General features: G+C 43.2%; 1 protein-coding gene across 2 annotated transcripts in view; it reads right to left on the bottom strand.

Annotated features, from left to right (window-relative positions):
• slc9a5 (solute carrier family 9 member A5) overlaps positions 1-12,595 on the bottom strand; it is a 279,061-nt gene that overhangs the window by 17,268 nt on the left and 249,198 nt on the right. For both annotated transcript variants that reach the window (XM_043707124.1, XM_043707125.1), the window contains exons 11-13: positions 10,501-10,586; positions 2,641-2,767; positions 953-1,129 (exon numbers count right to left, since the gene is read on the bottom strand). In XM_043707124.1, coding sequence (XP_043563059.1) covers positions 953-1,129; positions 2,641-2,767; positions 10,501-10,586 — 390 coding nt within the window. The remainder of the gene's footprint in view (positions 1-952; positions 1,130-2,640; positions 2,768-10,500; positions 10,587-12,595) is intronic.

Genomic DNA, 12,595 nt, shown 5'->3' on the forward strand with positions numbered 1-12,595 from the left:
TTGTGGCTGTACAGGACATTGGTTAGGTCACTTTGGAATATTGTGTGCAATTCTGGTCTCCTTCCTATCGGAAGGATGTTGTGAAACTTGAAAGGGTTCAGAAAAGATTTACAAGGATTTTGCCAGGGTTGGAAGATTTGAGCTATAGGGAGAGGTTGAATAGGATAGGGCTGTTTTCCCTGGAGCATCGGAGGCTGAGGGATGACCTTATAGAGGTTTATAAAATTATGAGAGACATGGATAGGGTAATAGACAAGGTCTTTTCCCTGGGGTGGGGGAGTCCAGAACTAGAGGGCATAGATTTAGGGTGAGAGGAGAAAGATATAAAAGAGACCTAAGGGGCAATGTTTTCAAGCAGAGAGTGGTGCGTGTGTGGAATGGGCTGTCAGAGGAAGTGGTGGAGACTGGTACAATTGCAACATTTAAAAGGCATCTGGATGGGTATATGAATAGGAAGGGTTTGGAGGGATATGGGCCGAGTACTGGCAGGTGGGACTAGATTGGGTTGGGATATCTGGTCGGCGTGGACGAGTTGAACCGAAAGGTCTTTATCAGTGCTGTACATCTCTATGAATCTATAATCAGCATTGGTTTTCATGTGACAGTTAGGGATAGAGTCTTTGATAAATTGGTTCTGAGAAAAACATTGCATGAGAAAATTATCCTGTATTAAAGTGAACCATTGCGAAATGCAATATAAAAGAGGTTACATGTCTTTTACATTCTTTGAGATGGAGCATTACACTGTTCTGCATGTTTCAGCTTATCACTCATTAAATGAAAGAAAATATGCTCGAAGGGAAGGAAAATTACATAGTAAAACCCACTTTAATTTTCTTTCATGTGGATTATTTTTCCTGTAGCAACAACTGTGGAGAACTTTTTCTTTCCCTGAGAAAGTTTAGGGCTTTAAAATGTAATCCCAGGTATGTACAATTGAATGCGACCTTACCCTTTTCTGACATTTGTGCTCTTTCTTATGCCTGCATTTGTTCTTTGAAGAATATACATTATGTTTAGTGGATTTAAATGATTCGAGGCGACTTCTCATGTTTCTCTGGAAAACTTCCCTTTCTTGCCTTTCTTGTTCACCTTGAGTGATGAAGTGCCGGCTATAATTTCCCTGATACTGGAAAATCAAGGAGCCAACGTTAACGATAATAAAAACAAAGCATACATTGAAGGTGCTAGGAATACAAAAGTCACTAATTGTCAAAGTGCATTAATAGTACAGAATCTCATTCTAAACTATCTATTAACTGATTTAGCACAAGCTATTTCTCTGATTTGTTCCTGGGTTCAAATGATTAATATTTGCTTTTTAAGTCTAAGCTTGAAAAAGAAGTGCACTGATGTATGCTGTGGGCATCCACTTGACTGTCCAGCCCAAGATTCCCAAAAGGTTGATCTCGGACCTGATTCATGGAGTAACTGAGGGAAGGAGGAAGTATTTCCCCATTGTTGGGAGATAGGAAGGCAGATGGAATGGTCAATTTTCTGGCCTTTTCTAAAAGGTTTGGTGAGTCTCAGCAGCAGGCTTTCAGTTACATGTGAATGGACGATTGTGTGGACCTGAAATAAAAGGGGTAAGAAATTCAAAAACATTCATAGAAGAGACAGCCTTGTTATCTGCAGGTTAAAAACTTTCTGACATAACTTTAATCAATTATGACATTTCCTGAAATGTCTTTGAATTAATACATATCCAAAGATGTACCAAGTTGCAGCAGGCTGTATTTTACCCCTCTAAGGAAGGACAGGGAGGTGGTCTGGGACCTGTAAATTGGCAATGAGGAGGTATTTGAGATTGGAGTGTTACCAGTGCCAGAATAGGTGTAGGACAGTCAAGTGAGCCATTGTCTAGCTTGTTAAGGCCTCTTTCTGCTGCTGTAGACATTTTATCAGCACTGGGTGGATCCTTTGGAGACTGCCTAGTGAATACTAGTCACCTCTGTATGGACTCGGTGAGGGACAAGCCCTCCTAATTAGGCACTCTGTCTCCCATGAAGCAGTAATGATCACCCCCTACTCTCACTTCTCTAACTGACAACGGGCAACCCCAAATCTTAGTTATCAACTGCAAAAACAGCCTGCTCCCAGGATGTGCTCTCTCCTAACAGCTGTCCCAGGAGTGACCACTGCTCCTAGTGGTGCTTCTGAGCTTCTGGCTCTCCAATTGATTCACAGCTTATAGGGGCTGGTATCTGGCCTTGAAAAGGACCAGGGTCCCCACTGATAGCTCCATATTTGCCCCATGCTAAAAAGTGCAGAAATATCTATGGCAGGACTACCCCCAGCTGTAGTACTGGGGTGTCTGCCACATCAATAAAATTCTGGTCACATGTACTTCAATACAGAATGGGAAAACAATACTCTCACAATCCATGCTAAGCAGGACCTACAGGAAACATAAGAGGAAGTAATATTATTAGTTCTTTCTTCCATCTTGGGACAAAGAGGCCAACTATAATGCCCTCATGTTCCTCAAGCAATATTAGCTCACAGACTACAGACCAAACCTAAAATATTTCTGTATTATATATAGTTCATCACCATTATATTTACTAACCTAGGCATTGGATGAATTATGTACCAATGCTAATACTCATAGTCCATATATGGGGGATAGGAATGTCTTACCCTTCTCCTTGGCTTGTACAGGTTCTCTCTTAAGACATGGTGCATCACTGTGTCTTCCCGATCTCTGCCACTCCTCACTGTGTCAATCACTTGTAAATCGAGACACACGGCACTTCCACTCTCCCTCCTGACATACATACACAAGAAACAGTCACAACTATACATTTCAATGTCTTCATTTTTAATTAGTACAGCTGCTAATGCAATGCTGTAGCAGTCAACTGGCCATAGCTCCGACAGATACTGCGGTGGGCATCAGTCAAAACAGAAGAGCCTGTGACCTGTTCAAACAGCCTCCCGGGGAAGATACAAAAGCACAAAAGTGGGAAAGATTGGCTCAAAGAAAATTTCACAAAATAATGAGCCGTACTTCCAAGGAATGGCAATTACTGTCCACACTTGCTGATTTACAATAAAAAAAAGCTCCACATTTCTGACAGGAAGTTCTGCTCGGGCTCCTTCAGAGAAGTGGAGCATATCAGACAGGTCCCTTGCAGTGCACAACAGTCAAAGTGCGTCTCCTTTCTCACAGAAGTTGTTTGCTGCATTCTGTGATAAAAAAAATATCCAGCATCATAATCAGCTCCAGTGAAAAGATAAGAATGTATGATATGTCAGAGGTTAGGGTGGAAAGAGGGAAAGTGCAATGATACCAGGTAAGGAGTGTGCCAGTTGGGTAGTGTGCCAGGTGGGTAAAGTGTCAGAGGTGTTGAGTTAGAGCAGCAAAGAGGGGATGTCAAGTTGCAAGGGTAGAGTGGGCTGTTACCTCCCAGGAGAGAGAAGTTGTCATATCCTGGGTATTTTGAGGAGGGTGTTGGGCCCAGTGATGGGGGTGCAGGATGTCAGGCCCCAGGCAGAATGGGGGGTGGGAGGGGGGGTGGTTGTTGGTTCTCCAAGGGAAGAGAAGGGTGTTGGCTCCTTGGGAAAGTGGGTCAAGTCCAAGTGGAGAGAGGAATGTTGGGTTTGATATGCTTCAAGGTTCCAGGTCTCTGGATGGTCCCAAGGCACTGTTGTTTCCTGGGGGTGGGTGCTGTTGGGTCCAGTGACAGGAGTTTGCATTCTGTGGAGAGGTGGGTGTCTGGTCCTGTGAGGAGAGGAGCTGTTGATCAGGGTCTGGGAGGGGTTGGGTGTCTCAGGAACAGTGTAAATACGGGGTCTGTGAGGTAAATTGAGCAAGGGATCAATTGAATAGTTACCGAGGAGTTAGACAAGGGTTTTAGTAGTCTAACTTCCCCTGAGTAACTATTTACTGATCTACAGCGGAAGACCCTGAGTTCTCTGATTTAACTGGATATTTTTAGAGAGTTCCAGGTACAAGGAAATTGCCCAGGGGAATCTTTAACTTCCCCGATAATTCCTTTGGAGTGTGCTACATTCGGGATTCTCCAGGATTCCTATGTGCAACTGCCATCAGAAAATTCTGGCTCATATTTCTGACATCCAAGTAATTTATTAACACACTTTAAAGTAAATTAAGCAAACTCCAAAAATTGGCTTGCTATTTTAAATCAATACAATACTGAAAACTAGAAATAGAACAAAATATCTAAGGGATAGGGTGTAGGTTTGCTCGCTGAGCTGTAGGTTTGATATCCAGACGTTTCATTACCTGGCTAGGTAACATCATCAGTGGCGACCTCCAAGTGAAGCGAAGCTGTTGTCTCCTGCTTTCTATTTATATCTTTCTCCTGGATGGGGTTCCTGGGGTTTGTGGTGATGTCATTTCCTGTTCGTTTTCTGAGGGGTTGATAGATGGCATCTAGATCTATGTGCTTGTTTATGGCGTTGTGGTTGGAGTGCCAGGCCACTTGGAGATCGCCACTGATGATGTTACCTAGCCAGGTAATGAAACTTCTGGATATCAAACCTACAGCTCAGCGAGCAAACCTACACCCTAAACCTCAACCTGAGCTACAAACCTTCACAAACCTTGTGAATATCTAAGGGATGTTGAGGCATAAAAGCATTGAGCATAATTTTCCCATTTTTTGACTGCGTTAATTCCAGGCAGGATGAGAAGGAGTTTCTCAACATGTCCCATGGAGACGCTTCCCACACAATCTTCTGCTGCTCATCTCATTAATTCTGTACTCAGACTGCATGCACCCTTCACACTCAAGTGCTCACTGCGGTTGGGACCTACTGGCATGGATGCCACAGGCAACACAGCTAAACCCAAGCTGCACACTACTCCAGCAACAACCATTACAAGAATATTGTTGTATTCCATTTCAAAACAAGGTGACTCAAAAATAGAATCTGGCCTCTCCTCCTTCCCCCAGCATGAGATGGTGGATGAGAGGACGGTCCTCTTCTCTTAGGACCAATGCTGGAGGCCACCAAAACCTGGTCTGAGATAGACACCAGGTCAGGGCAGTGTCCACAATCTGGAGGAACCACATCAATGCCAGAAGACAGTGTTCCGCAAGGATAGGTGTCAGCCTCTGCTGCCTTATACTCACTCTAAATCTGCCAGGAACACGGGCCCTCTGCAAGGCTATTGGTCCTCTTAATAAGTTCAGCCACACTATAAAACAATGCCCTCAATGAGACACGGAGACATTTCATAGCACCTTGCACTTAGGAGAACCAGCATGGTTGGAAATCCCACTGCCTGCATTGTAGCATTGACCTCATCATGAGGAAAAGTGATGGAATCAGTGGGATCTTGCAAAAATTAAATTTGTAATATCCTTGGTATATTTCTGGGTTGAGGATTTTAAGATCCTATACAGCTCTCCTGTCGATCCTTGGGATGAGCCAGTTCCAGCAAAATTATGGGTTGTTGTTACTTTGACAGTCTCTGGGATGGGATGGACACTGAACTTCTTCACAGTGCAAGCCCTGATCCAGGAGATGACACAGTTTGTTTATGGTGTCCTGGGACATCCTCAGGATGTGCGTGCACTGATCTTTGCTCATCTGGAGGAAAGGACAGTGAGGTCAGTCCACTCGAGGCCTTCGAAACCTTCTCTGTATCCTGGGGGGATCTTCACCTGTGTCTTCATTTCACCCACAAAGCAAACTTGCTCTACCCACTGACAGTATGCTGACAGCCATCCTTTGTTGTTGAGATTTGGTGAACACTATCCAGGTCATGCTCCTGAGAGTGAGTTGCAGACTATGACTGAAAGTCTTGAATCCAACCCCATCCTTCAGGTTGTATTACTGTTCTGGTCAACCTCATCAGCTTTATGGCTCACAACCTTCCAACCCAACCCTTTTACTTGACAATCAATATCTCCTACTCTCCTCCTCAGCTGCTGGCCTACTACTGTACATAACCATGTCCACTATCACAATCCACTGTCTCTAGTTGAAGCCAGGGTGATCGTGACTTGAGAAAACTTGAGGAAAACTTGAGCACAGTGGCTTAGTGGTTAGCACTGCTGCCTCACAGCGCCAGGGACCTGGCTTTGATTCTAGTCTCAGGTAACTGGTTGTGTGGAGTTTGCACATTCTCCCCGTGTCTGCATGCATTTCCTCTGGGTGCTCCAGTTTTCTCCCACAATCCAAAGATGTACAAGTTAGGTGAATTGTCCATGTTAAATTGCCCATAGTGTTCAGGGTGCATTAGTCAGGAGTAAATATAGGGAAATAGGGTAGGGGGAATGAGTCTACACTATAGGGATTCTATTCTATGAAAACCCTCCTTCCCACAGTACCTCCTTCCCTCCCATATACTATTAGATCCCACTCTTATATTTGGAGTTGCCCCATAAACAGTCATCATCCTCTACTGTGCCTGAGCACAATGACTCCAATCCAAATACTTGAGTTTCTCACTTCCACCATTGGACTGACCCCTGTTAACTACCCTTGAAATTTGCTGCCCAAACCCTCGGAAATGTCCATGGCCCATCCCCTGGACTGATGTTTCACCCTTCAAATGCCTTACCAGACATGGGCCCAAAGGTACCAAGCATCAGACTGATCACAGCCAGGCCCCTGAACTGAGATTAAACAGTGCCCTTTACTGAGTATGGCAGCACCCCGACTCACATAAACCCCATCACTCAAATGTGGACCACCTCCCTTTGATCAACCTCCTGGAATTCCCTGTGGGTCTACTTGCAGCATATGGACTGCAGCGGTTCAAGAAGGCAGCTCACCACCACCTTCTCAGCCAGCAACATCCACATCCCACAAGTGCAAAAAAAAAGACTTTCAGACATGACCATTTGGTTGAAATCTATGCAGTGTGTTTGCTATGTTGGCTACTGGCACATGCTGTAGGTGTGACACTGATGTGCCATACAGAAACATGTCCATCTTGATTCATCAACGCTGGTAAGCATTGCACACATGTAAGGTGCTGTTGATCTCCAGAGTGCAGTGGTGTAGCAATAAAGTGTTTTCACCATCAAGCATCATGATGTGGTGTGGATGGTAATTTGACAATGCTGCCTTCCAAATACAGAGGATAGAGACAGTCTCTGCCAATAAGGCATGCCCTGGGATAATGCAGAATATTAATTAACATCAGAGGCTCACTGCAAGTGACAGTGAGCTGCAGTTGCCAGGTAACGATTCGGACTTTCAAGTCAGGAATCAGCACTATCTAGTTTCTCATTGGCAACTGGGAGAATAAGAACCTGCATAGAAATGAGGGGGGTTAACTAGTAATGAAATGCAAACATGTAGGGTCCCCACCACTTACTAGTGAGATTCTCAACCACCCATTGAAACAACAAGGGAAAATCAGACTCTTCTTCTTGATGTCAGGAATCTAATTTTCTCATTCTCATCACATTCTCCAGACTGCCCCTAGATGTAGTAGGAGGACAAGTTAAAAAAAAGTAACTCGGGCGCAAAGGTGGCATAGGTGATACACCAGTGTCAATACACTTTCATATCTGTAAATATGGATGTACTCTCTATTTGTCTGATCTACTGTAATTTTAGCTGGTTAACTGGAGATACCATATCACAGATAAGCAACCTGTTCATACATCCGAATGATGTTATAATAATGTAAATAATGGTGAAGCATTGGATAGCAACAAATCTCAGAAATCCTATAGCCCTTATCTTCATGGCTATAGCCAAAACTTAGAACTTTAGTGAGGAGTTCACTGAGACCAAAGATAATGTGAACACCTTGTAATGGCTCCTTGCCTGTGCTCGTTCCACCATATGTGTATGGCCACAGGATCATTCATGAGCATTTTACCTGTGTGTTTAACAAGGGTGTGCACACTCTATCAAGGATGGTGATAACCAATGTTGAACTATCATCCAAATCCAGCCTCATCATGCAAACATATCCACCTCCTCCGCCCCACCCCCCCCCCACCCCCACCCAGCGACCACCAACCTGGATTGACTATATCCCTCCTTCACTCTATTAAGGACTGATCCACTTTCATTTTCAGATGTGACCATTTGGTTGAAACACATGCAATGTATTTACCTTGTAAACTGCTGGCACAAGGTATGTGTGTGACACTGATGTAGTGTAGCGCCAAACACCCCCTGCCTGCACCTTCCTTCCTCCCCCCCCCCCCCCCAACCCAACCCTTGACCGTTCAATGCTAGCAACCATGAGAAGCTGCCTAGCTTTCTGTCCAGGGTAAAATAGAAGTCAATGATGTTGTGAGCCTGTAAGTTTTCATTGAAGCATTATGTGAAAGTCAACGCGAGGTAGAGATGTGAAACTCCATACAAGCGTAAATTGAGTGAATGCTGTGAAAGAAAGCTAAGAGCCATCAAATGCAAATGCATGAGCTTTGTGTGTAACCCTGCGCACAGAATGATTTGGTGGGAGCATCACAGTGGAAAGTGTCTGTGAACTCCAAAGTGCAATGGTACCGTGCTGAAGTGCGACATGAATAGGTCTGAGATCAGCTATAATGAGGCTGGTGCTTTACATGGACAAAAGCTAGAGGTGGTTACTGCCCAGGATGTATGCAATGAGATATTTGTGAAGGGAGCTTAAGACTGCATGGTAACTGCTCTGACTTCCAAGTCAGGACTTGGTGCGTCCAGTTTCTCACCAGTACCTGGCAGAATCACACACCGTGCAGCTTACTATTGAGATTCTTATATAGCTGTTTAAACTTTAAGGGACAGATCAGATGTTTATCTTGACAGAGTGAATAAGGTTTTTAAATTTTTGTCACATTCTCCTAAATTGCTTGCTGTTGCCCACACTCCTCAAGGGCCGGAAACATTCTGCCCATTAATATTGACGCCAAACTTGAATGATTTTTCCACTTTCTTTGTCACTTAAGTTTACAATGAGGCTATATTGTCACATTGAAGGGATGTATAATCATTTTAATGATGGAACACTGGGGTAGATGATGGAAGTGTTTATTTTGCCTTTTGTTGATGGTTCACTGGTTTGAGTATTATTGCAATATTCATCTGAACAAACCTGCTGCAGGAAACTGTTCTTTAATATGTCACCGACTGGTACTCATGTACTGGTTCTAATTTGCAAACACAGATGTGGATTGTGTGGTAAAATTCACATGTTTTACTCTGATATGGTTGACTGCACCAATCTCCTCCAGGTAGTTCTTCTATAATATAATGGTTGTGTTCTTGTGCAACCCCACATTATAAAAAATTTCGCTTTAGAAACAGCGCTTAAAGTGTTGGCAATGTAATCATGTTACAGCCAGCACACATTTTAAAAGTTATGCTTTAGAAACAGTGGCCCCAATTTGTCAATCACGTTACAGCGATTTCATATTAACAAAACACGCATTATAGCAGAACGACTGTACTACTTCTATCTACTGTCATTGAGCTGGGGTGAATTGATCTCACCTGGTTCCATATCTATCAGTGGTGTTTCCTGCTACTGCATTACTACTTATACTAGGATTCCCTAGAATCCATCCTTATCTCCCTCCTTTTTCTCATCTTGACAACATTCAAATGCATAGTATGGAGTAGCTCAACCTCACCACATCCCCTCTTGATTACTCCGCTGTTGCTAATTTATTAGATTGTTCATCCAACAATGATTAAAGAATGAACAGAAATGTCCTTCTCTGAACCAATGGAAAGATTGAAGGCATTGCTTTCAATTCAAGCTCAATTCTCATGCAAGAACCTCCTTTTTTCTCCTTGGCAAGTTTCTGAGAGTAATCAAGCTGTTCACAACCTTAGTGTTATATCTGACCCTGAGATGAGCTACCCATCACCATACCATCACTGTGACTGTCTGCTTCCATAATGTCACTTGATTTTGCCCCTGTCTCAGTTCATCTGCTGCTGAAACATTCATTCATGCCTTTGTTACCTCCTTGGCTATTTCAATGCACTTCTGGCTGGTCTCTCATATTCTGTCTTCCTTAAGCTTGAAGGCTCATACCTGATCTTGCTGACTTACACTGGCTCCTGGTCAGATAACATTTTAATTTTAAAACTATCACCCTTGTTTTTGAAGCTTCCATGGCTTATCCTTTCCACCTCTAAATCTCCTCCAGTTCCACAAACCCTCAACGTATCTTATTTATCTAATTCTGACCTCTGAACATTCTTAATATTACTGATTCCACCATTGTTGACCATGTTTTCAGTTGCTGAAGATCTAAGGAACCTCTTTCTTACACCTCTCACCTCTCTTCCCCACTTAGCTCCTTTATAACACTCCTTAAAAACAGCCATTGACTGAACCTTTATTTAACTGACTAAATATCACCTTATGTGGCTCAGTTTCATGTTTTGAATGTTCTTGTGATAGGACATTTTATTACATTAAAGGCGATGAATAAATGTAATTTGTTGTTGTATAGCCAACTATAGAATACATAACATATTCTCAAACACAAATTGAAAATGTGCTGAATTCTCCAGCTCTGAGATACAGAAAGCAACACACGCCAGCAACATGACTGTACTCACAGGAGGTTTGTTACAGATGTTTCAGAGAATGACGTTCTACTTGGCATCGATGCAAATGTGAATTTTCCTGATGACATGTGACCTCCCTTAAAATAACAGACAGAGTGACATATAATTTCAGCAGGTCGCTACATATATTCACTTTAATCTCACAATCGAAAATTAGGAAATAACTGGTAGTTAAACTATTAAGTAACAAAATTGAACTTGACTGAGACTTTGCCAGTCTGAATGGCTCAGAAGCATAGCAGGCTGTAATGGAAAGTAAATTGTTTCTACTTGTAGAGATGAAAAGGTGATGAAAAGGAAAATGAATGTATTTCCTAAGCAATCTAGTGTGTAAATGCTCTGGGCTAAGACTCAATCTTTGCTGAATTATCTATTCTCCCCTGGGCTAGTGATGGCTTCTGAATAAATAAGCTCTGTATTCTGAGCTAGGGCGTGGAAGAAATTCATCTATCCTATAACCCTGCCTGATTCAGGGACTTGTGTGTGGACATCAGTAAAGCTGGTTCCAGTTGACTTGTGGTGCTCCCCATGATTGAAAACAGCCCACCAACATTGTGTGTGCAGATGGACACATGAAAAAGTTGGCTGAGGTAATGAAAGGCTGCCATGTATTTGCAGAATATTTCAAAAAGGGAAGATATAGGGGAAGAGGTGGGGGTGAGAGACAGGAAGAAGAAGAAGAAGACACAAATTTTTCTCCTTGTGATGTGCATCAATGGCACACAGACTTGCTTATTCCAAAGAAAGGCAAATGATGCCCCATCTTTCTGAAATAGCTACACAGCAAACCACACAACTGAACCCAGTGTTTGATGCTCTCTCCCTCTCTTTTAAGAAGATTTGTCAATGTTTAACCTCTTAACCCTCAAATATACTTGAGACCAGAAGCTTTCCCTCCAAAATGTTTTTGCAATGGAAGACAGCCAAAGCCTTGCACCTACCCTAAATTGCCCTTTAGAAGTCATCATTTCTCAGACAAAGTAAAACTCACATGGATGCAGTTCAACTGCAAGTAAATTCTTGCGAATGTTGTTTCTAAGGCTAGCTTTTACACTTTTGGCTTTTTGACCAACCGAAAACTACTTGCAAACACTTTGCTGCTGATGACCTTCTAAACAGTACTCCACACACAGCTTAGGGCAACTTTCATCAAAAAGAATTTGTAAGAATACTATCGAGGATAATGCTGGGCAGCATTTTACAGTCGCCTACTGACAGGTTGGAGATGGACCTCTGATTGCATGAGACCTTTAACCCTTTAGAATCCTTGTTTCCTTGAATAGGAGTGCCATCTTCACCAATGCTCCACATTTCGATTATCTCCAAAAGTGTATTGGAACTAGTTTTTGCTCTTCTCCCCTACAGCCCTTGCTGGCAGTGACTCTGAACAAGGCCTGGGATAGGGGAATACAACTGGGCACAGTAACCAAGCCCCAGGGCTCTAGGAGGCTGGTATGTCTGGGTCGGGGTGAGGCAGTTGTATCTGGGTAATGGGTGGGGCTAGTGTCTCCACTTTGGGTTCTGGGGTTAGGGCTGGGGGCCTGTCCTAAAGAGCACCTTGGTTTGTGATTCTGCCCTTGTTCCTGACTCTGAGTATTTGTGAGTCTGGGCTACTATAAGACTAACTGCCTCCTCACCTATTTTAAATTCTTCACCTGGCTTTGAATATATTTTAACTGGATGGTTAATATGTAGGTTGCATTAACCTGTCTTCATGCAGATTCCAAAGCATATGCCAGCTCCCCCACCAGTCAATTCTATTTGCATCTCTGAATCAAAGTATACAACATGGTGATTGGAACTTCTTTGGAGCAGTGACTATGTCCACATCTCTGGACTAAGTGGTCTGGGTTAAAGTCTTACCTGCTCCAAAGGTGCATCATAACATGTCTGGGCAAGTTGGTCAAAAATATCTAGAGGAGAAAGGATTCCTGAAGAAGGGCTTATGCCCGAAACGTCGGATTCCTGAAGAAGGGCTTATGCCCGAAACGTCGATTCTCCTGTTCCCTGGATGCTGCCTGACCTGCTGCGCTTTTCCAGCAACACATTTTCAGCAAAAATATCTAGAACCTGATCAGCTTAGAAT

The sequence above is a fragment of the Chiloscyllium plagiosum genome, chromosome 17 (assembly GCF_004010195.1).
Source record: "Chiloscyllium plagiosum isolate BGI_BamShark_2017 chromosome 17, ASM401019v2, whole genome shotgun sequence".
NCBI lineage: Eukaryota > Metazoa > Chordata > Chondrichthyes > Orectolobiformes > Hemiscylliidae > Chiloscyllium > Chiloscyllium plagiosum.